The sequence below is a fragment of the Hoplias malabaricus genome, chromosome 2 (genome assembly GCF_029633855.1).
Source record: "Hoplias malabaricus isolate fHopMal1 chromosome 2, fHopMal1.hap1, whole genome shotgun sequence".
Lineage (NCBI taxonomy): Eukaryota > Metazoa > Chordata > Actinopteri > Characiformes > Erythrinidae > Hoplias > Hoplias malabaricus.
The window spans coordinates 15,514,108-15,539,341 of record NC_089801.1 but is presented as its reverse complement, the minus strand read 5'-3'; the positions used below and the strand labels follow the sequence as shown (position 1 = coordinate 15,539,341).

Below are 25,234 nucleotides of genomic sequence, written 5' to 3'. Positions count from 1 at the left end.
GATATAAGACATGGAATGACTTGGGGGCCCTCGAGTAGCACAGTGGTCAAAGCACAAGGAGGTCTTTGATTTTATTTTTTAAGACCCTGTGATACCTTCCCCCCCGAGACCTGGAGCCCTAGACAGCAATATGCTTTGCTCTCTGCATTGGTAGGATGCACACCCTCTCCCTCAATGCTGCTCATGGTGGTAAGCAGTGTCTGTGAGCTCATATAAAAGTAAAATGCAGTTTGCATTATACTCTGATGGGTTATGCTTTTCAGTGGTGTTGCCCAAATGCCTCTACACTTCTAAGGCTGGTGGTATTGTGTGCCATCAAGAAATTGGTGGAAATATGTTTGAAAGTATTTGAATGTATTTAATAACAATGTATTAAAATACAGAAAGAACATTTATAATATATGTGTCCTTGTCTTATTACAAGTCAGTGAGAAATAGTGAGGCAGTCTCACTGGAGGTCCCTTATTTGCAGTTAAAGTCAGCTGGCTTCAGTTGAGTGTTAGAGGGCAGTGACATATGGTTTATATTGAAAGTCATTCAGTAACCATTTAGCATCTAGGATGATGTCAGCCAGATTAAAAAAAAAAAAGATCACTACCATCAGGGTAGAAACTCTCTCCTGGACCTGTCCTGAGATCTTACTTTTCCAAGATCAAATTATTCCAAAAACAATCGGTTAAAAATCAATATATTTACAGTCTTTCAACACAGGTCATTCCTCTATATAATACAAATGTGTGCACTGTTTTTAAAACTTCTTACATATCCTGAGCATCTAGTTTGCCTAAAATTGCACTGATGTGTTTTCCAGAGGGTGTTTCTTGCATCCTACAAGGTTTCCTCCTTATGTTTTCTCTAACAAAAAACTCTAAGTACAAGTTATTTGTTTTCCAGCATCAAAAAGCAGAAACCACATACAAACTATTTCCTAATAACATGAGATGCTGAGCATAAAATAAATAAACACAAAATTCATTGATTCGCAAATCATTAAGCCCTATAGTTAACTGAAAATTATACAAAAACATTTTAAATGTTGAAATTGAGAACGTTTTGTTTTGAAAAGTAGTTGCCGATTTTGAACATGATGCCAGCAAGACATTCCAAAACAGTTTGTGTTTTTTAAACACTCTGTAAGTGTTTGAGAACTGAGAAGACCAGTTGCTTTAGTTCTGAAAGTGAATTGTTTTACAGGATTAAATCTGCTTACAGGATTTTATCAGCTCAACAGCTCAGGGTCTCTGTTACAGTGTTTTTTGGGTTTCATAAAGCACCAGTTATTTTCAGTGGGTGACAGGTCTGGACTAGTTTAGCTTTTTTACTAAGGCACCATGCTAAATGTGGATTGGCTTTGTCTTACTGAAATAAATACGGCCTTCCTAGAAAAAGACATTGTCTGAATGGAAGCATGTTGCTGCAAAATCTGTATATATCGTTCAGCATTAATAGTGCTTTTACAGATGTGCAAGTCGTCCATGCTATGTGAACTAGTGCTCATATCATCATGGATGCTGCCTTTTGAACTGTGTGCTCATAACAAGCCAGATAGTCTCTCTCCTCTTTAGTCTGGAGGATGCAGCATCCATGATTTCCAAGAATAATTTCAAATTTTGATTTGTCAGACCACAGGACATTTTTCGCTTCACCACATTCATCTTAAATGAGCTCAGACCCAGAGACCACAGCAGAATTTCTGGATCCACTTTATAATTTTAAATTTTGTTTGTGAAAGTAGTGACAAACTGTTCACAGACGGTAGTTTCGTGAAGTGTTTCTGAGCCCATGCAGTGATTTCCACTACAGAAATGTGTGTTTTAATTGAGTGTCATCTGAGGGCCTGATGACCACAGCCAGCTAATACTGGTTTTGGGCCTTGTCCAGTGCATATTGAAATTTCTCCAGATTCCCTGAAACATTTAATTATATTATGTGCTGTGCATGATGAAATCCCCAAATTCTTTACTTTTTTTCAATTAAGAAATATTATCCTTGAATTATTTCACTTGGCCTATGCAGTGTTTCCCAGAATGTCTTTAGGTTTGAAAGACTCTCCCTCTATGAGTCAATTTTAAGTCATTAATATCACTGACCTACTGCTAATTGGCCTCATTCATTTATTTTATAGTATTACACACCTTTACCTGTATTTTGTTTCCTGTATCACAGTGGAATTTGTTGCTGGCATCAACAAATGGCCACATTTAAAAGGAGGAAAGGAGGAAATTATACAAACCAAAACACGTAATATTTGTCATTTTCATAATTTAAAAAAAAAAATGTTTTAAATTAAATATAGGATCTTTAAAATTTTGCTAAGTATCCTAACTTTTCTGGAAAAAATAATAATAACTAACAGAACACAAAGCTGTTTTGGTTAGCATGTCCATATTAGCATGTATTACAACTTTACTTCTTTTAGACCGGCTCAATTTCAGTTGCATTTTCTGCTTCTCACCATCTAGTTAAAAACATAAGTCTGATCAGTTCATAAAACCTTGCTCCAAATTAGCTGTTTGTATCCTAGTATGTTTAAATTGAATTATCTTTGAAAAATATGAAAAGAAATAAAAAAAGGTGTAGAGCGATGAGGTGATCAAGCAGGTAGTGTCGCAGTCACACAGCTCCAGGGACCTGGAGGCTGTGGGTTCAAGCCCTACTCCGGGTGACTGTCTGTGAGGAGTTTGGTGTGTTCTCCCCGTGTCCGTATGGGTTTCCACTGGGTCCTCCACTTTCCTCCCATGGTCAAAAAACACACGCTTGTAGGCGGATTGGCGACTCAAAAGTGTCTGCCCATTGGTGTGTGTGTGTGTGTGAGTGAATGGGTGAGAGTGTGTGTCACCCTGAGAAGGACTGGCGCCCCTTCCAAGGTGTGTTCCTGCCTTGTGCCCAGTGATTCCGGGTAGGCTCCAGACCCACTATGACCCTGAACTGTATAAGTGGTTACAGACAATGAATGAATAAAGAAAGGTGTGGTCTATAACATTGCGCAATACAGTATACCACAGATACTGTTGGCTCTTTAGAACCTGGGCCTTTCCCAAATTTAATAAGTGATAATATCTACTGTATAATGGACACATGTTTAGAGTTAAGTGTAAACAGAATAGTAATAGACGACTTACTTCCAGGAAAAAAGCAACTTAATTTGTGAATCACTTCTTATAATTTATTGTCCATGCCTCATTTATACTGAAGCTGTTACCTTGCAGTTGTTTACATAGCAGTTCACTATTCCTAACGAACTGCTTTGTAGGCCATACACTGTTTGTATTTGTATCAGTGTGCTTCATAAAGAGTACCCTTGTTGTGTAAGTGTGGATCTGGCAGTGATTTCCTGGCGTGTAGGTTTGCAGCTGTTGCTACACCAGTGCTGAAATACAGGTCACTGTCTATTCTAACACCCACAAACAGAGAGAGGGATAGAGTTAGACAGTAAAGGCAGGGAGAAAGTAAAACAGAGAGAGAGAGAGAGAGAGAGAGAGAGAGAGAGAGAGACAGACAGACAGACAGACAGAAGGGTGTTGGAATGAATGTACTGGAGGCAGACCAAGAGTAAGGCTGAAATTAGGTTTCAGGCATGCAGAGAAACATCTCTAAATGCAGAAAAAAATAGGTTTTTTGTCAGACCATTTTTTCTCCACCATATTTTCTTCAGGACACTGTACAAACAAACAAAAATACACATGCATACACGCACACACACAACTAGAGTTTGAGTCATGAGGTCAGAAACATCCCTTAGCTGTTCAATATTCACTTTACAACAACTGTAATTATGAACACAAATATTAACCATAGACTAGGGTCATGGTGGCACAACAGGTAGTGTCGCTGTCACACAGCTCCTGGGTCTCACCATCTAGGTAATGCTAGTTATAAACCTAGACTCACTCCATAAAACCTTGCTCCAAATCAGCTGTTTGTATCCTATTGTGTTTTAAATACTGTTTTTCATCACACATATAATTCAATATATATTAGGCGGCACGGTGGCGCAGCAGGTAGTGTCGCAGTCACATAGCTCCAGCGACCTGGAGGTTGTGGGTTCGATTCCAGCTCTGGGTGACTGTCTGTGAGGAGTTGGTGTGTTCTCCCCATGTCTGCGTGGGTTTCCTCTGGGTGCTCCGGTTTCCTCCCACAGTCCAAAAACACACGTTGGTAGGTGGATTGGCGACTCAAAAGTGTCCATGTGAGTGAATGTGTCTTTGTTGCCCTGTGAAGGACTGGCGCCCCCTCCAGGGTGTATTCCTTCCTTGTGCCCAATGATTCCAGGTAGGCTCTGAATTGGACAAGCGGTTACAGATAATGAATGAATGCTGCCTACTAAGATATCTTAATCTGGCCAAAATTTAAGGCAGCACCGAACCCTTCTGAGAAGGCAAACCCATGATGCAACACCAGAACAACTCTCTTCTATTTCGTTCTTCTCCCAGAGCAAAAATATTTAAAATAAAAATGGGAAGATTAGAATCCACCACGCTAAAATAGTGAGGCGATGCTCGCCCCTGAGGTAAAAAAAAAATTAATTACATTTAAAAAATAAATAAACACACAGGTTGTGTGCGGTAGGCGGGAACAAGACATGACCCAATCGCTCTCTAACTAGAGAGAACTGACAACCTTTAGAACGCTGTCTACTTAAACAGCTGTCTATGCAGTCAGTGCCTACCTAGGCAGCTCACTAGGTTTTGGGACAGACCTCATGAGTGAATGTGTGTGTCGCCCTGTGAAGGACTGGCGCCCCCTCCAGGGTGTGTTCCTGCTTGCGCCCAGTGATTCTGGTTAGTACTAAGCGATTACAGACAGTGAAATACAGACAGTCGTCATAGTTGTTGTGCCAAACTCACACACAGCTGCTGCTGACAATCCAACACACATACAGAGAGAGAGAGAGAGAGAGAGAGAGAGAGAGAGAGCACATGCACAACAGGGTGAAAAAATAGGCTTGAAAACAAATGAAGAGAAACAATTATACAACACAGTCAACCAGCAAAGTGTGTTTTGTGTCCACTGGAATTGGTTCACAGAGGCTATTGTAGCTAAAAACAAAGAACCTTCTATCCCTTTTGAGAGCACATTTCAAAATTCAAGCATTCATTTTGAACTTCATGTCACAATATTTGTTCTAATAATCCTGTACCACTATAATACTGCAGCCTGGCAAAATGTTTGAGGACACAATGTATGCACTACAACTCCAGCAGTTTTGAAGGCTCTTGCATGGACTGAGGAGACGTTTACAGGAAACACCTGAGGATTGAAGTCTATTAATAGAGAGGAAAGATACACATGTGCTTAACTAAACCTTCCACATAGGTCAGTATAGCCTGGGAGGTAACACCACTGCCTTTCACATGGCAGACTAGGGTTTGGTTCTTAGCTTTAGCAGGAACATCATGGTAAACCAAAACAACTCCTTTGTCAAGTTTCTCCAATTAAAAAAAAACATGTATCTACAAACTACTAACTTTGCAGGAGGATCTATTGGTTCAGTCATCATGAAATTTTTACACAATGTGAAGGACAGCTGCTGTGTCAGAGTTTTCAGTTCGACCTTAAATGTTGCATTAAAGCAATTACATTTCTAGCGCCTGTGGCTACCACAGCATTTAAGGTGGAACTGGACGTTTCTAAAATATGCAGAGTAAGCAGCTGAATTCATTTTCATATCACAGAGTTAGGAGTTGCTGAAATTATATGACTGTGGAACTCTTTTGAAGGCTTATGATGTCCTAAATTTAACTATGTTAAATCGGCAGCACTTCTATTATATCATATCTGATATAATAGAGCACTGCTGAAGTGCTACTATTTTTATTTGTGTTCTGATGACATATCAAGCTTTTGATGGGTTGTCCCATTTCATAGGGGACAATTTAACCACTAAGTCTTGTAAATCAGTTCCAAGGGGCAAGATAACACTCAAAAATGAGGACAAGCATATAAAGAAGCAATGGGATTCATGCCTCTCTTGATTAGAGTGTTTGCTGAATGACGTAAATGTATATGATAATGTTTTTAACTCTTCTAAATGGAGGAATTCCTCTTTGGACTCTGTCAAGATTCTATACAGGACTAGCTCTGTGATGTCATCACTAAGTGCCTCAGCCACAACACAGACAGGAATAGTACATGATCTGAGATATACTTGGCAATAATCACCTTAGCAACAGCCTCAGGACCAGCGGGCAGGGCTATTCTCATCCAGAGCTTGGAAGGAGGAGGAGAAAGAGGAGGTGGAGTGAGAGCATCTCTGCAGACTTAGTGTCTTAAAATACAACTGAAAATAGGCCATCTGACTGTGTCAAACAGACAAATTGCAGATATATATACATAGGGTCTGGATTTAGCCTCCTTCTGCCTTTCCCTATAAGTGAAAGCCAATGAAAGGATGAACAAGCAGCAGAGATGAAAGAAAGGGTATAGACAGTGCCCTGAAAGACAATCTTTTCTTGTCTTGTCCAGATAATCACAGCTTTAGCTGACTTTAGGATATGGACATGACCTTGCTAGAAAATAGCCTATATACAATATTCATTGTACAAATCCATAAGATCAAGGTGATTATCTGGAAGCAAACTGTGTTATTCACACTTGCTCACAACACATGTATGTCTTTCTGGGGAAATAAATTGGAATACATTTCACTCATTAATTTTGCTAAAAAGATGATTATAAAATAAGTGCTCTTTAAACTTTGCATATATTTAAATACACTATGTGGCCAAAAATATGTGGACATCTGACCCATCCATCATTTAGTTGGCCCTGAGTGCCAACAGGGAGTGACAGACTTCATTCTTCAGAGAAGGCTTTAGACTAGATATTGGATCAGCCAGCGAAATGCCAATTAGTGAGTTCTGATCTGGTTCCATACCACAAATTCCACTCCAACTTTGTCCAAAGCTTTTGGATGGAGTTCCATCACTCCAGGGAACACAGTTCCTCTGAACTACACCCTGATCCTGGGGCTTTATACACCTCTAGCCCATACTTGGCAATAAATATAGAGACCTCAAGTTTGTGTGCAGCTGTTCCAAACAGTCTAGTTTGACTTGATGCTTTTCAATGGATAATACACAAGCTCTTTATAACCTACTTATATGTGTTAACTTAGCTTTTACTGTGTATTTGCAATTGTAACTAAATTAAAAATAAAAAGCAACATTAACACTGTGCTTTATTTTTATATATGTATTGAAAATGTAAAACCACTATTGTGGTTTAAAACTGTGAATCTGTATAGTACTTTTGAAACCGTAACTAACATATTAGTTATGGTTAAGCCAGTAACAAAACATAACACATGAACTACGACCTTGGAAAATAGAACAGGAAACTGGCTGGAAAAGATTCTCAATGTCAGTATGTCTCTCTCGACACACACACACACACACTTGAAAAAGACTGAGCAACTGTAGCCACACTAATTTTAGACAGGACAAAAAGACTGGAAGTCTGTTACACAAGCCCTGGCATTTCCATGTCTGAGTGTCATTTTTCATCTCTTTCATTTCACACAGACAAATACAGAAGTGACATTTATCTGTTTGACAGTGAAAAAAAGCCAAATAGTAACAGTCAACAGATTGGCTGTGCTTGTTTTGTTGTTTTTTTCTAGAAATTAGTCATATGGTAAAATGCGCATTGGTGGCTGAATAGAAATGGCTAACTGACCCAGTACACTTGACGACTACTTCTTTAAAAAGTTGAAAAATAACTTTTGCAATGAAAAACGACGGAGGTGCCAATTACATGCCTTACACACCCTTCTGCTCCTGTCTCGGCCCCAGCTACTCAGCATTTTGAAGACCTTAGACATATTTCAACTTGTTCATGGCAGGCATCAGAACAAGATCCAATTCATGGCATAGAAAACTGTCTGAACTTTATTGAGAGTGAGTCATATCAACAAATAATTTAATTTCCAGTAAAGGATGGTTGAAAGCTTAGGAAAGAATGGTTTCAATTTACATCTGGCTTGAATACAGACCCACAGCTGATTGGGCTTTTTGTTTTGCCTGTCGTGCATTTTGTCAGTCTTATTGTATGTGGACTACTTTATTTTAATGGTGTTGGCTGAGATGTCTTGCCCACCCTGGCATATGTTTCAAATGTCGCCCATGTCTGCCAGTGTACAATATTGGCATAATAAAGCATTAAGACACATGAAGGCTGTTCATATGTAATGTGGTCCACTAGCAAGATGGATTATACAGAATGCACTAGTTAAACCGTATCAAAACATTTAAAACAAGTCTGCGGAAAGCTTTAAATTTTTCATAAAAATATATATATGTTTAAAAAAAACTACACGTTATATATATTATTGTTTTAGATGATACCACAAAAACATACTCAGAAAACGATATACACAATTTAACATCATAATATAAGTATTATATTTATTAATATTAGCATGTATTAGTGAGGTACTTTTTTAAAATAGTGGTTGTATGGTAGTACATTATTTTCAATGTGGGTATTCTCACAAAAAGAAACCATTCCAGATCCATATCGAACAAGTTAAGAGAAAAATGTCACAGTATCAAGCAGAAAAGACAATAGAAACTAACAATGAGTGAAGGCATGAGAGAAGAGATAGTGAAGTCTGGATATGAGCCAGACATTCATTCATTCATTATCTGTAACCGCTTATCCAGTTCAGGGTCGCGATCATGGGGTGCAAGGCGGGAATACACCCTGGAGGGGGCGCCAGGTCCCTCACAGGGCAAAACACTCATAAATCCACACCTACAGACACTTTTGAGTCGCTTATCCACCTACCAACGTGTGTTTTTGGATTGTGGAAGGAAACCCACGTGGACAGGGGGGAGAACACATCAAACTTCTCACAGACAGTCACCCAGAGCGGGAATCAAACCTATAACCTCCAGGTCCCTGGAGCTGTGTGACTGTGACACTACCTGCTGAGCCACCGTGCCACCCTACAAGTCAGACAGGTTTATTTTAACAGAGGCCACAGATGGCAATGAACTGTAAAATTTTAAGTCAAGGATGGCAGGCTATACTGTTTGTGTACAAATTAGCAAGATTTAAATGAATACAGGGCCTACGTATGTCACTGCCATAAAAAAAAACTAGTCAGCTGAATGGCCTATGTAAAGATAAAATATTGTGAGTGTGATCAATTATTAAAGAGTACATCAAGAAAACAGACATTAACTACAGAGAGCTTGTGAAGTATGACCACAGTATTGTACCTACATAAACTGTTCTATGCTGGTTTCCTCCAAACCGTATGTTTCTGCAGTGCTGAGCCCAGAGTAGCAACAACAGAGGCTCTATTCTCCTCCCTATTACAGTTCAGTGAAGCATCCCAATAATGTGGAAGCTGGAATATTAAGGTAAAAATAAAACACAGTGTTGCATTAATTTTTTTAATGTTAAATTAAATAGTCAGTGTGCTTGTACTTTGTAAATGTTGCACAACTGTTTTGCGGGAGCATTTAGCCCACACTAATTTGTTTAAATATTGTGATGTAGATTTTTAACCACATACCAAAACCTTGGCTATGCATTCCACAAGGCACTCCACAAACACAACAATAAAATATATAGTGTAATAGTTACATACATTTCTTCCACCCAGGGATAAAGACTGGTATTCAAACCTGCTGGTCAAGTGCTTCCCTACAGGTCTGCTAGGCCACTGATGTGCTGATATGAATAAAATATGAAGCCAGGCAAACCAGTTTAAACAAATCACAGCGTTCACTGCTAAGTGCTTTTCCCTATAACTTTCACTATTACTTTGGTCAATATCAATGTGCAGCACCCCAAAAGACTATCCTGGGTGAAAGAAACATCAAAAAACATGTCCTTACTATCTCTATAACTTTTCCAGGTCATCAGTATGATCAGATAGAATGGCAAACAACACTTTTATTTAAGAAAGAAAAACCCCAATAATGTCACATTTTATCTACTTAAAGTCACAGATTGTTCTTAGATTTGACAAGATTATGAAGCTCATGTTATCTTCAACTAATCAGAAACATGAGACACGTGCTGTATATTTTGTGTCAGACAAGGATATAAATGTCTGACAAAATACATTCTTTACATACATTGGAGTGATAATACAGAAGGAAGTTTAATGTGTAAATATTTCAAAAACTAGATTTACAGGGTGAGTCCAAAGTTGCAGGACACAAAACGAAAGGGAAAATTACATATTTGGATATCCCAGCAAGTAATGGGTGAAGGAGCCTATCTTTTATGCTATGTCCAGAACATGGCTGCCATATTAAAAGCCATATTGGATCAAGTGCAAGATTTCCAGTGGGAAGGTGGTCACATAGCATATCTGAGTCTCATAGAACTGTGCATAGTGTACATACAGCGCTTTCCCACTGCATGGTCCCTACAATACTCTACTTGGCTCTAAAACTGGGCACTTTTTAGGTACCTGCTCGTGCCTAGTTTGAAGCGAGCTGACTACAACCTAAAACATGCCATGTAAACATTGGGGTTTTGCGACATCATAGGCTACAAATCACGGGGGGAGCTGTAGAGAAAAGGCAACCAGGGAAAAGCTTGTTAAGCCGAGCCGAGCTGAACCAATACCATGCAGTGGAAACATGCCATATGTCTCTTAAGAACTGATCACAATGTACACTGTATAGTATCAACATATATACTATATTTTATACCCTTCTTTTTATGTTCAGAATTGATACACATTTGCAGAAGTAAGTTGTACTCTATGAGGCAGAGTAACGATTCCTTTGTGCAGTTTAACTGTCTGTGCGTAAGACACTAAATATAGTTCAATTGTATGTTAAATAACTGCTATCCGCTTGTTAACTCGTGACGTTTAGACCTTGTGAAACGTCACATCTGGGTCCTGCTGCTTAGTATGGCCAACTTTAGTGATTTTGCCGCTAGATTTAGTGACTTTTCAGACCTCTTGATGAGTTATTAAAAAAAAAAACATACTAGCACCAAATCTATTGATTTTATGTACAAACCTTAGCTATTTCTTATAGTAGATTATCGTCTACAACTCGATAAAAAACACCTGTTTTGTAATGCGGCTCCTGTGCTCGTAGAGACGGAGCAGCCCAGTCAGTCCACGCGGCAACTGTGAATGTACAAATTGTACAGCCAAAGACATACATTTGCTTCTGTTTACCTTTACTTTACGCCTTTTTCTGAACAGAATTGATTGAGGTATTCAAATTTATTCAAACAGTAAAAACATGTCTTATGAATGTATGATAAGGGACCTTAGGTGCGATTGGACCCAGAAATGGTGAAACGTCACACGTGGCATCACACTCAACAAGCGGATAGGTAAACATACTACAAACCTCATGAGTATTTTATTTTTATTATTATTATTTTTAATAAATTTACAGACATTCCTTTTTTATATAATGTAGTTAAACCCATTTGCTATCTTATTATTGTTGCTAATCTCTGCAACTCTTTAATAAAAAAAATATTTTAAAGTTTGAATTAGAAGTTTTGTTAACTGATCTTATGAAGCAACAGGCCTAACTATTGTGAGAAAAAAAACCTGTTCATGAGGAAAGTGCTAAGAAACGTTGATTAGCTGTGGTCACATATTTTATTGTAGGCCACAGTGTGTGTGTGTGTGTGAGAGTGTGTGTGTGCCTGCTTGTGTGTACCAGGAATATTTCACATGGTGGGGACCTGTTTACACACTAACATTGTGGGGACTTAACTAGTAAACACCAGCTAGTCCCCACACTGTAAATCATTATATTGTAAGGTGAAGACAAGTTGGATTAAGGTTATATCAGTGAAATCAGTGTCTGCAAATCTACTCTGTGATAACATCAGGTTTTAAAAAAGCACTGTACAAATACATGTGACTTGACTTGTTAAACTAGTAGCTAGTACTTATGGAAAAGGTAATGTGAAATCCACAAACTAAATAGAAATGTATGAATGTCCTCAAAATTCACAGCTACAAGACTGTGTGTGTGTGTGTGTGTGTGTGTGTGTGTGTGTGTGTGTGTGTGTGTGTGTGAGCATAATCCCTTTGCTAGATCCCTTTACTAAATTCCCCAAATTCCCACATGATTGTAATATTCTCTGCATAAGAACATTCTTCCCTCACCTTCCAGAACTAAGGAGGAACTTGAGGGGAAAACTGAAGGGTGTGGGTAGATGTGTGTGTATTTGTATTGCCATAGTTGCTTAGACACCCAGTATAAATGGAAGATTCGTTAACATGAGCCACTTGAGGTACCTCAGAAAAGATTTACCGACAGACATACACAGAGAAATGCACAGGAGTGGGTCAACAGCAAATCAGTTTTATACAATTTTCCTTTTACCCTAGATTTTGTCAAACAACCAAGACATGCTTGGCATCCATATTTTGCTTCTTTAGTTCTAAATTGGAGCTGAGACCCAAGATCCTAACAAAAACTGGATATAAACAGCCCCATGAATATTTTCTTTACATAAATCCACAAAACCAAACTGCTGCAATGTGCTCAAACCACATCCAGGGCATAAGATCCCTCAGAATTGAGAATGTGGTGTAGAGTAAAGTATGACATATAACACTAATAAAATGCACAAAACTACACCATCTAAACAGAGCCGGATCACATTTTAAACAACGGGTGTTATACCAAATTCCAAATACCCTGCAGAATCCAAATAGTTGTTTTTAAATTGACAGTTATTTCTATAATAACACTAAAGAAATTGCACATTTAATCTGTGACATTTAAATATTACCTCACACAATGTGAGAGTAAAAGAGAGTGAATGTTGACCTTAACCACACTGACATGTAGGGCTGGGCAATTAATCAAAAATTAATCACAATCAACATTAAGAAATTCTGATCAACATCATTTTGCCTATATCAATTTTTTTTCTGTTATTTCTGTTAGCATGTCCCCCACTGTTTGTTCATCCACTGTCTCATTCAAACCACACTACTGCACATGTAGTCACACGATTATGCTCCATCCAATCCGCCACATTGAAGCAAAATGAAGGAGAACCTAAACACAGAACACAACCAAGCATCTTTAGCAGCTTGTTCCAAAGAAAAAAATTTGTGTCTCTTCTTTGGATATGTTTTGACTTTAGTGAAGACGACACCGACCATAAGGAAGTCAAATGTAAACAGTGACCTAATACCACCAGTCTGTTTCAACACCTGAAGCATAATCACGTCATCAAATATGAACAGTGCATGGCTTAAAAAAAAAAACAGCAAGCAACATTAGAAAAAGATATCCCGGTTTTAAGACTTATGCCTATTTACAGTAAAAGCCTTGTCAGTGAACTATGACTATAACTATAATAGTTATACTATTTTTGACTATAACAAAAATAATGGTTCATTAATTGTATTTGAGATAAAATGTTAAATTAATCATAATATTGATTTGAGATCATATCGCCCAAGTGTTGAAATAAAGAAGCTAAATTTGGACACCAAACACATATTTGCAGATAAACAACTTCTGGGATGAGAGGGAAATGATGTAAATTATATTTTTCACCAAATTATTCTTTTAAGCATATATGTCTAGTGCTGTATCAGATCTGGACAACACAACCCATCTTTGTTTTACAGGGGGACTGTTTGAAGGGGGACTCTGGCCATTCCTCTCTCCACACACACACACACACACACACACACACACACACACACACATACGGGAGTTGCCAGGAAACACGTCTGGAACAGTGTACTCCAAAAGTATGTGGAGCCCCCCCGGTCCCCCGACAAATTACCCAACACTGCTCCTCTTTCTTTTTCTTTCTGCACATTCTCGCCCCCTCTCAACCACTCTCAGCAGGAGCCCTGTTCCCTCTCTCCCTCTCCCCGTCTATCACTCTCTTTCAGGGGACAGAAAAACACACCAAGACATAGCCAAGCATTTCTGCACAAGACAGACATAACATCTTTTTCAGCCTTTCAAATGCTTCTGTCCATCTCAAGAGCAAATCTCAGTCTTTTCAAAGCCTTAGGACCTCCCTCACTTTCTCATTCCATCTCTCATATAAACTGAAGATTAGTTAAAAAGGGCCCTGGATTGCAACTGCATCTTGTGAACGCTAAAAATGAAGTAAGTCGGTGTAAATTTGGGCTGAAATGACAAATTCATTTAAATATAATTCCAAAATAAACACATAAAAGAGAAACAGCTGAAGATGCATTATGGAAAATCTGGGTTCCAACAATTGCTATGTATTGCAAAGTCAGTGAAAATGAAGGTAATCCCCATCCCCACCCACTAAAGAATCCTTTGCATATTACTTCCTCTAGACAGCTCCTGGTGTAAATGGGTTAGCTATTGGTTCGAAGAATCTACAAGAGGCCAGCCACTATATCTTTTTGAATTGCTACTTGACTAATATTGGACAGCTCAACATACTCATGGTGCGTGTCCACTGCATGTTACCGGCTGTACTCCACTATACTTGGCTCTACTTGTTTGGTCCCTGGTTGGTTTTGTACTATAAAGCCCCAGCCCACCCCAAAATGTAGTCAGTGACGTCACAAAACAGAGTCTCTAAATGGAACCACTGATTTTGGAAACAACACCAGATGAAACGTTAAAGAGAATGTCTATGTGAAGTTGCTGTCACATAGCTCCAGGGTCCTGGGATTGTGGGTATGAGCCCTGCTCCGCGTGACTAACTGTGACTAACTGTGAGGTGTGATCTCCCAGTGTCCACGTGGGTTTCCTCTGGGTGCTCCGGTTTCTTTCCACTGTCCAAAAACACACGTTGGTAGGTGTGTCTCATAAGTGCTCTGCAATGGATTGGTGCCCCTTGATGTTCACACCTTGCACCCAGTGATTCAAGGTAGGCTCTGGATTCACCACAGCCCTTAAACACTTGATAAGCGGTTACAGACGATGAATGAATGAATGATCACACAAACTCATTTGTTGTTTAGTTTTGTAGCACTTTTGGTCTGTGTTTACTTTCATGCAGTTAGCTCTCTCCTGAATGCTGAAGGTCCCTTCACTTTATAAAAACATCCAAAATGCTGTTTTACTGCTGTGAGCAGAGACAGAAAACCTAGCATACTGGGCCGAGACACTCTTGCTGGTTTTTATCATTGGCCACCACTCGAAGGAACGTTTTAACCTCTTCAACAGACATATGAGCTGCCTTGTGAGTCGGATATAAACAATTGTAATTGCTGTTGTAGATTGGAGATTTTAAAAGTGGCTAGTTCATGCTGTAAGTCTGCATTTCACAGCATTGACATGTCTCTGTCCCATCAGCTCTCTGAAATATTTACACTTCACATTTATTCCCTATTTGGCTCAATTGGAATCGCAAGTGTGCAGGGGCTTAAAAAGTATCTGCTTCCAGGTACCAGGTACCTGATTTTTGTGTAATTTAAAAGTAAAAGAGCAGAGCTGAGTGGTGGAGGAACCGTGCAGTGGAAAAGTGCCATTAAAGGAGAAAACACTTCACATTACGCATTAGAGAGAGGCTTATGTATGCTCAAAGTTAAATACAGATACAGATATGCATGAAGCCTTCTGTCCATACTTTGCATTCATTTCGTCCATATTGATGTACGTTCTCAGAAATCATATGGATAAGGATGGAACCGAGCAGTTCCACTGGAAACCATTGGGGCATTACAGCCGATAGTTCAAGTGCAACTGACTGGTAAAAAAAGTTAAAATAATTGTCTATCCACATGTCACAAAGTATTTAATGGCTACCGCATTTTTTCTGCCTCTTTTTTTCCACTAAATAATATTACATTATCTGCACCTACCCCAATGTCGCCATGCTTGCTATAGTTGTGAGAAACATTTCTGAACTGCCCTCTATTGGATGTAGGACTTGCCAACGTAATATCCATGCCAACATAAAGGACTCATAGGAGTATGTGGACAATGATGGTTACAACATTTGAAACTTACATACTCATTTACGTATGTATAAATGTGCCAGCTGTGTAAAGTTTTCAAATGCACACACAAAGGGGAGAGAGTAAGTCATTTAACTCCTGGCCATGGATGACTTTGGTATGACTGGACCATCAGATCCACAATCCAGTGTTTCTCTCATATTGACTAAGCTATATTTGCTGTTATAGCACATTTCTACAACTGCTAACAATGAACCTCATAAGCAGTGCTCTCCTGTGAGTAGTCTATGAAAGCAAATTTGTCTCATCAGACTTTGAAATATTACCACCTTTGAATTTGTAGCACTGAATTTTTTGCACTGAAATTATGCATCTGAATATAATTGCCCTTGAATAGAACTCTTGAATATTCAAGAACATGTTTTCACTGTTATTATTCAAGGTTAATAAATTCAGATAAAAAAATTCAAGCTCAAAAAAATTCAAACAATATATTTCGAAGTTGCTCAAATTCGGGAGACAAAATTCAGATACCAAAATACGAGTTACCAATTCAGATACACATCCGGGATACCAAGGATGAGCAATGGATTCGTTAAGATTTTCTCTTTCACCTTAAATGGTGCACTACTTGCATTCTGTCGCTGCTAGATGGCGAAATACGAACACAAATTCCATACCGTGGAAAAACTACACGTTTAGCTTCCTTCCGCTTCTCTTTATTTTCAAAGTATCTCATAAATCTGAAAGGCTTATTGAAGGCACAATATAACAGACTATTGATATCCTGAAGATGCAGAAATTTTACTGTGGAATTTTTTTGTAATGGCTCTGTGAACATAGCATGTGATATGACTTTTCTTGTAGAAGCTTCAGCTACTTGACATTAGGACTGCGGTTGATCTAAAGCAGACCCATTAGCCGGAGGATTATTGCATAATTATGGCACCAAAAAAGCAGCCAAATTAAGTCAAGTATGTTTCATTAGCATCGGGTGACCTAGATTTCATCTGTGGCTGAAGGGTTCAGGCAGAGGAGGTCAAAGGGAGAAACACACTCTCTCCCTGTGGGCATAAGCCAGTTGGTCAGTTAGACTGGAGGTTGATTAGATATTTGCTCTAATGGTGTTGCTTAGTGACTGGCTTAAGCTTTTCTGGTCACTGAGATAACTAAAGCTGCCTTGCCTGCTGCATATTAATATTTCATCAAGTGTCACCTGTGCATTGATCTATTATTTGGAGTTTGGTGGTGGAGGCAGAGGGTCATGCTGTTTTGGTGTCAGCCAGTGCATTGTCATAAGGAATTATTACAAATATCCACCTCTCCTTCTGGAGCATAGAATGCAATGTAGCATTAGGGAACATAACTGGCCTTTAAAATAACTGCTGTACCTTTAAAGGTACATTTATGCTGTTTGTACCTTTAGTGATAGTAATGAACCTGTACCATACCTTTTTGTTCTGAGAGTGTGGTATAACTGGGATCTTATAGGTCCTGATATCTATTTAATTACTAAGTCCACATAAAAGCAAAGTAAATCCCTCATTTACTCATCACATATAAGTCAAGTCCAACAATGATAGGGGAATTTTGAAATTATTGATAAAATATTGTAGTTACACGAGTGAGTCTCAAAATTGGTACAAGTTTTAGACACCTCACAGGTCAGCACACACACACAACCAGAGGTGGGTAGTAACGCACTACATTTACTCAGTTACATTTACTTCAGTAACTTTTTGTTTAAATTTTACATGTAAGAGTACTTTTAATGCAGCATACTTTTACTTTTATTTGAGTATATTTGTGAAGAAGAAGCTGTACTTTTACTCCGTTACATTGAGCTACATTCTGCTCGCTACTCGCTACTTATTATAATGCACAATCTCTTTGTTTTGTCGAGACTTCCAACAGAGGCTTTGTCACATGACAGTGTCTCACCGATCAAATGTAGCCACTATCGATGTTTGACTCCATTTCACCAATCAAACAGAGATTGAGAGCCAGCTGCTGTTAAAACTGAATAGTCACTTCACGGAGTGAACATGCAAACACACACACACAGAGTTTATGGTTTATGTGCAGACTGCCTTGTTCTTGTTGTTATTCTTTGTAATCTTTGTATTCTTTGTAATATTCTTTGTAAAGGCCTATTGAGCCCTTTGTTTTGTTAGTGAACATGTAAATACACAGAACTACACACCCACACTCACACAGACTGCCTTTGGTTCTAATTCTTTGTAACCTCTACATATTGAGCCCATTGTTTTGTTTTTTAAGTTACTGTGGCTGAATGTAATCTAGATTACTTTGTAAAGATTTAATTTATTATTTATTCGACTGTTTAAGAGATATTCTCTGGCTCTGAATTTGTTCATTGCTGTTTTATATTTTTGTGAATTCAGGTATATTATCTGACATCCTGATTCTTAAACAAATAGGTTAATCAGCAGTTACTCAGTACTTGAGTAGTTTTTTCACTTAGTACTTTTTAAAGTAATTAATTGGGTGACTACTTCTAACTTTCAGTTGAGTCATATTATTATAAAGTACTAATACTCTTACTTGAGTACAATTTTTAGCTACTCTACCCACATCTGCATATAACCCAAGCAATGCAAAAGATGCTTATTTCAATTTAGGGAGATATGCATATAATAGAAAAAACTAACAACCATTGAAATATAGACTTCAGCTTAATTCTAGTTTGAAACCTTTATGTTGACGGCAGATAGACAGTCACATATGGATCAGCAGTGCTATGCCAGCTTTGTGCTGCATGTTTCTAACATTTCCCATCACAACAGCTGTGTGCGCTTTAATCTGTGTGTGTATGTGTGTGAGAGAGATAGAGAGAGAGAGAACGAGAGAAGAGGCAGCTGGCTGTATGTTGTCATATGACCACAATGTCATCTGTATTGAAACATACAGAATCAGCTCTTCATCTCTGTCTTATTCACCCACACATGTTTTATGTTTTAAGGTCAGGACATGGGATCAGACATATGTCTCTAATTGTTTTATATATTTTGGACCTATCATATAAAAAACAATAATAATAAATTAATGAGTAGAAAAATAATAAGTCCCCTGAAATTCATATAGGGTAATGCAACAGGATTTTACGTCAAAGAATTGTATACAGAATAGATTTTGGGGATTACGGAAATAAAATATAGCAGTCTGCATGTAATAAAAACTTCCTAAGCATAGTCTTAATTTTAGTATCTGACCTTTCAGTGTTAAACAACGAAAAATTGCTTTTCTAATATAACATTTAATTATTCATGACCATTTTAAAAGTCACCATAAGGTGTTTATGCTTAAAATGCAGGATATAGTTGTAAAAAAAAGAGACATACACACACGTATTACAGTCCCATATAGCAGGCTTGTAGAGTGAAACATACTGAAATGCATCAGATCCCACCTCCCATGCCTGGTCCTATGTGTAGCATGCTCTATGGGGTTCTAAGAGCAAGCTACTTGGGAGATATGGACAGAAGAAGTTAGAAACACTCTGAAACCTGATAGGACAAGGGAGAGAAACTCTGGGGCTCCTGTAATGAGATAGGGCAGTACAGAGGAACTGTGGCGTTTCTGTAATATGATAAGTGTGGACTGTTCGTTTCAGACTAGTGACAGCTGCTGAGGGAATTTTCATCTCAGAATTATCCAGATAATGTCCCACAAACCTCTTTACACATACACACACACACACACACACACACACATGCATTCACACGCGCACACCTATGGACTAGAAATGAGGTCATCTTTGTCCTGTGTTGGATAGGCAACACACAACACTCATAGTATTATCATCACCACCACAAAAACACACCATTCCTTGTGTCAGGATATGTTACCCCTTGATGCTGTGTATGTGTGTGTGTGTGTGTGTGTGCTTTAGTGCTGTTAAAGCTCTTTGGAAACAGCAGGGTGCTTGGCTATTTCAGCCTAGCTATTTATGAAGCACTCACCATCACAGCTGCTTTTGCCTTTACTGCTGACATACCTCTAGACACACACACACACACACACACACACACACACACACATACAATTTGGAACTGTGTCACTTAGAATATGTGGTAATGTGCAATGACCATCCTACATATTGTCGCTGTCCAAAGAAAAACATGTATCTCCAAAATAGTAAAAAGGAAAAAACATTCTTAATTTTCATTGGAAATTAATGTAAAAAGATTTTATTCTAAATAATTTGGGAGCATTTCTATTGGTCCAGTCATCATGACATTTTCACACAATGTAAAGGACAGCTGCTGAATTCAAATGACATTAAAATTAAAAATCAACAAAAATTGTGATACAGCAACAAAATATTTATTTCCTCTAACTGCCACTAAACATGAGTGATTCCATTTTCCTGAGCTACTTCTTCTTGAGATATGAGCATAGGAAAGGGAAATCCTGGGGACTGTAGAAGACCTAGAAGACCATCAAAATTGTCTCCATTTTAATGCTTTTGCTAAACTCTTGCTTCAGCACTGTCCAATATAGGGTTTATATACTTCTCTAGCCAAATTTACCATTGAGCATGGTGACCTTCATGCTTTTCTATGAGACTCTTATACTTACTCTTGTATAAACTCTTTTACCTACTGCACTTTAAAGAGTTAAATTCAGTAATCATATGAGATATGTATAAAAATTTCTTTACAAATATCACTGGATATTTAATAAATATATAGTAGTGTGATGTCACCAGAGGCGGGAAAACAAGACTGAGCTAGGGATGGGCGGATTGATATCTGTTGATACTTCAGATCTTTGAATTTACTTTTAAGAATCGATTCTTTCTCTAAATATGAATGAATTTTGTTGATATATTTTGTAGGATGGATGTATATCCTAACTATCTATTAATAATAAAATGGCACTATATATAGTGGCAAAGTATAGGAACTACTTTTCCATCCGCCTTCCCCCTCTGCTGCCTCACATTCACAGGCACACTGGAAAACTAGCAGAGAAAGCCACTTTGAATCTTTTGACAGTGGAACGCTTTATCCAGATTGTATATTTGATAAAGCAATGTTTATAATTGACTGTGGGTGAGTGATTCACTCAGTTTGTGTGTACATATCCTGTAATTCTTTGAGCAACAAAATGCTATGTCAATTTAAATAGTTATAAATAAATATTAAATGTTAAATAAATCTAATTATTATAAATTAAGTAAATAAATAGTAACACAACAATTTTACTTGATATCAGACTGAAAGGGAAATGTGTGGTATCGCACATCACTAGACTGAGCCATTACTGCAACAAGCCTTTACTTAGCACATTTATAGGGCACTAGGCAAAAAGGAACAAAGGAAAGAGCAGCTGTTTGGGCTTGCTCTGTAACTAGGTGCAGGGGCAACACATGTCCAGAGATCCCCTTCTTCAGAAAGGTGAACTCCCCAAAAACACACTCAACACAATATAAACACCTAAAATAATAATAAGCCCAGAAACAGATGAAAGAGTAGCCACCAAGCATGCTGGGAGCTCCCCCGTAAAATCCTTAGCTCCTCGGTGCTGCCACAGTAGCTTCTAACTTTTCCATATCACTGTATATTATTCTACTAGTAATACCAAAGATGAAAAATTATGGTGAAAAACCCAATCTTTTTTCATGACTCAACAATTATGTGAAAATAAGTGTTAATTTAAGTGAAATTAAGTGTTAATATCTTATTTAGTCTCAGTATTCTTCTAATATTTTGGGGAAAATGACTATGTTCATAAAATAAATATAAGTTTACCAGCATCTTTATAAGTCCTTACATGAAATTTGACCTATTTTGACCAAACAGACACAAGCAGACAGATGTGAACAACAAAAAAAGTGTGTGTGTGTGTGTGTGTGTGAGTGAGAGAGAGAGAGAGAGAGAGAGAGAGAGAGAGAGAGAGAGAGAGACTCATAGATACAAATGAAAGAATTAGGGTAAGGGATAAAGGGGGGGAATGAAAATTGATTTGTTCTATTTTCTGCAGCCAGTGACAGACACAGACTGACGTGTTGCTTTTGGTGTCAACACACATATACACCCACATTCATAAGCAGCATAAATGTACAAACAGAAAACCATCACAAGTATACATTAAAAAAAGTCTTTCCCAAAGGCACTATCTGGCCATAATGAAACATTATCTTATAGTTAAGCACTTTAAATCTGCACACATACTACAGCAGATTGTCTGGTTTAATGACACGAATAACACTTATACAAATAACCTTCTGTGGAACCCATTTATCAGAAATGCTCTGGAGTTTACATGGAGTCTTCACTACTGTATGAGGAGGATAAAATCTGGTTATGCTCCGGGACAAATGTTGTGGATGGTCGCATTCACCCAGCTCCTCTGGGTAAACTCCGGGTAAAATCAGTCAGCGCATGTGAGAACAGCGTGGGAAATGTTCCGGAATTCCTCCTGCACGCACTGCACAGATGCAGCCCAAGTTCCTCTACTGACTGTCACAGATGGACAGAGATCTGGCTACAAATGTGGCACAGATAAATGGGTCAGGGATCCATACTTATATTTATTTCATTTTAACGTCTTAAAGAGGACTAAAATTGTTGACAGAAACAATAAATCAATTTAAATATCAGTTTTAAAAATTAGGGCATGTTTAAAATTTGGTTTACTTCCTATACATTTAATTCAAATTCTAAGCTGAAGGTGTATGTTAAAATTGACAGAAAATGGCGTTCAAACTTTTGAGACTGCATTTCAGAGGTAGTTTAGTCAAAACTAGTCACAAAATGTTTAGGATTTCCAGGAGATGAGAGGACATGTTCTGACTATTTTCGGTTCACTGCAGTTAGAAACTAATTTTATTCTCATGAGGGATAAGACATTGTGTCCCCAAGCGTTGATTTCCTTTCTTACAGGGAATATCTGGCCTTCCATAAAAGAGTTGAATACACACAAACAAAAGGCTGATGTAGAGTGTCAGGACCTCTGCTTATTGCTATCAGAAAACGCCATGTCTGATCTATTGCATAGTCAAATCCGGAGCAGTGACGTCACGATCCGCAAATCCAAGCTGATCCAACGGAACGAAGGCAAAGAAAATAGGTCACGAAATTGTTACAGAGGCCTTCGAATTGAACGGGGGAGCAAACGGACTCCAATACAGTCGCTCCAGCTGTTTATGTGAATGTAAACAACAACATATGAGCTATTGTGTAAAGTTAGGGGAAAACAGCGACAGAAGAATCAAGAGATGTTATTGTTCACATGCGCCTGTGCGCCGCCATGGCAACGGGAATCACGCGGGAAAAAAAATAGGGGCGGGTCTGTGACAAGAGCGTGTTGGTTTCTTTAACACCCGCATTCCGACACATCCCACCCACAGCAGTCTGATTGGCCAGAGACATCGCGCCCACTGTGCTCGGATTTGAACGAAGCGCCCTATCCCAGAGCATGAGAGGGAGGGGCTTGCCAGAATACGGGTGGTAAAATACCTGCGCGTCGTGCATCTCGACATTTTCAGTACCTAAGCTCTTTGTTAAAAATATCAAAATGTGACTGTTTAAAACCCTGAGTGTTCAGCATTATCTGGACCGAATCTGTTATAAGCGTTAAAAGTGTTACGTGAATTAAAAAACACAAAATTTGTCACTCAATAAACTGTCGTCAACAAACGCACGCGTGACCACCGCATTGTTTCTCCAACCTGACACGCGCTGTCACCGAAAATGTAAGGGACTTTAAAACACACATACACACAGAATTTGTTTTCATGCAGTGAGGGGCGATTACAGAGACTTGCGTTCGTTTTGTGGATACTTACCTTTAACGTGACTAGCATAAACCTAACCCTTAGCGTGACCATAACCGTAACACGTGTCTTCGCCTTAAATTGTTTTTTTTTTTCGTTGTGGTCCCCACAAGAAAGACCCCACAACCTGAGTGTGTAAACAGGGTTTGTTCCCCACACATTCCTGGTATGCACGCACACAGACACAAACACTCACACAAAACAGGTGACGCTGCAATATTTATAGCGAGTAATAATTACGTCCCATGTCATTAAAATTACAGCACTGTTTGTGGAGTTTAAATGAGACTTGAGCCAAGGAGGATAACAGCATAATATAAAAACTATACACATTTATTGTCCTTGTATATACTAATAAAAAACATACACCCCATATACCATTTTAAAATAAGGGGGATATATTAAGGGGGGGGGGGGGGGTCATTTCTATGACCACTTAGAAATGTTTAACTGCATTTTTTTAAGAACATTAAGAACATTTTAAAATTGTTCCGCTATTGGTACCAATCCAAGAACCTATGATGTAACATAGAAACATAGAAACGTAATTGTTATGTTCTATTTCCATTTACTATACCAGTGCACTTTATAGTTCTACAATTACAGTCTGTAATCCATCTGTTGCTGTGCAAACTTTGTTAGCCCCCTTTTGCCTTTATTATTCTTCAGTTATCAGAACCATCAGAGGACCACCACTATTTTGGTAGAGAATTATACTTAGCACTGCTGAGACGTGGCGGTGGCCTATTTAGTGTGTGCTGTGCTGGTGGGAGTGGATCAGAGACAGCAGTGCGCCTGGTCATTTTAAAACCCTCAGCATCACTGCTGGACTGAGAATAGTCCACCAACCAAAAATATCCATCCAACAAAGTTCAGTGTCCACTGATGAAGGCATAGAGGGGACCAACACAAACTGTGCAGCAACAGATGAGCTACTGTTTCTGACTTTACATCTAAAATGTGGACCAACGAGGTAGGACATTGAGTCTAAAACTCTAGTGCACTGTTGTATCCGATCCACTCGTAACAGTACAACACAAACAAGCCACCGTCGTGTCACTGCAGTTCTGAGAATGATCCACCAACCAAATATTATCAGCTTTGTGGTGGTCCTGTGTGGTTCCAAGAATAGGGTAATACAGTATGCAGAGCAACGGACAGATTACAGTCTGTGGATTTAGAACTACATCGTGCACCTATACGGTGAGCGTGGTTGGTAAAAAGAACAATCCGCGTACAGACAAGGGGGTAATTTATGTTATGGCTGATCGGTGTAACATTATGCAACTAAACATATAGGATGCAGGATACGTGACCGTGCCTGTGCTTTCACACAGCAGTAAAGAGCTACTGTATGTTGTAATGTTACGTCGATATCCTCTCACCTCGATCCATTTCTGGGCCTCCTGTACCGCGGGCTCTTGGCCCGGTTCTCCTCCGGTCTCCTGCTGCTCCGTGTGTGAGTTTAACCGCGTCTCCTCGCTCGGACTCGCCATTTCCACACAGCCGTGATCAACACCACCGATCCGCTCGAGCTCCACTCTCCTCCGCACTAATCTCTC

At 38.7% G+C, this 25,234-nt stretch overlaps 1 protein-coding gene across 5 annotated transcripts in view; it reads right to left on the bottom strand.

Moving 5' to 3' along the window:
• The window catches only part of limch1a (LIM and calponin homology domains 1a), an 80,840-nt gene extending 55,606 nt beyond the window's left edge, over positions 1–25,234 (bottom strand). For all 5 annotated transcript variants that reach the window (XM_066658731.1, XM_066658737.1, XM_066658742.1 and 2 more), the window contains exon 1: positions 25,058–25,234. In XM_066658731.1, coding sequence (XP_066514828.1) covers positions 25,058–25,168 — 111 coding nt within the window. In that variant the 5' untranslated portion in view covers positions 25,169–25,234. The remainder of the gene's footprint in view (positions 1–25,057) is intronic.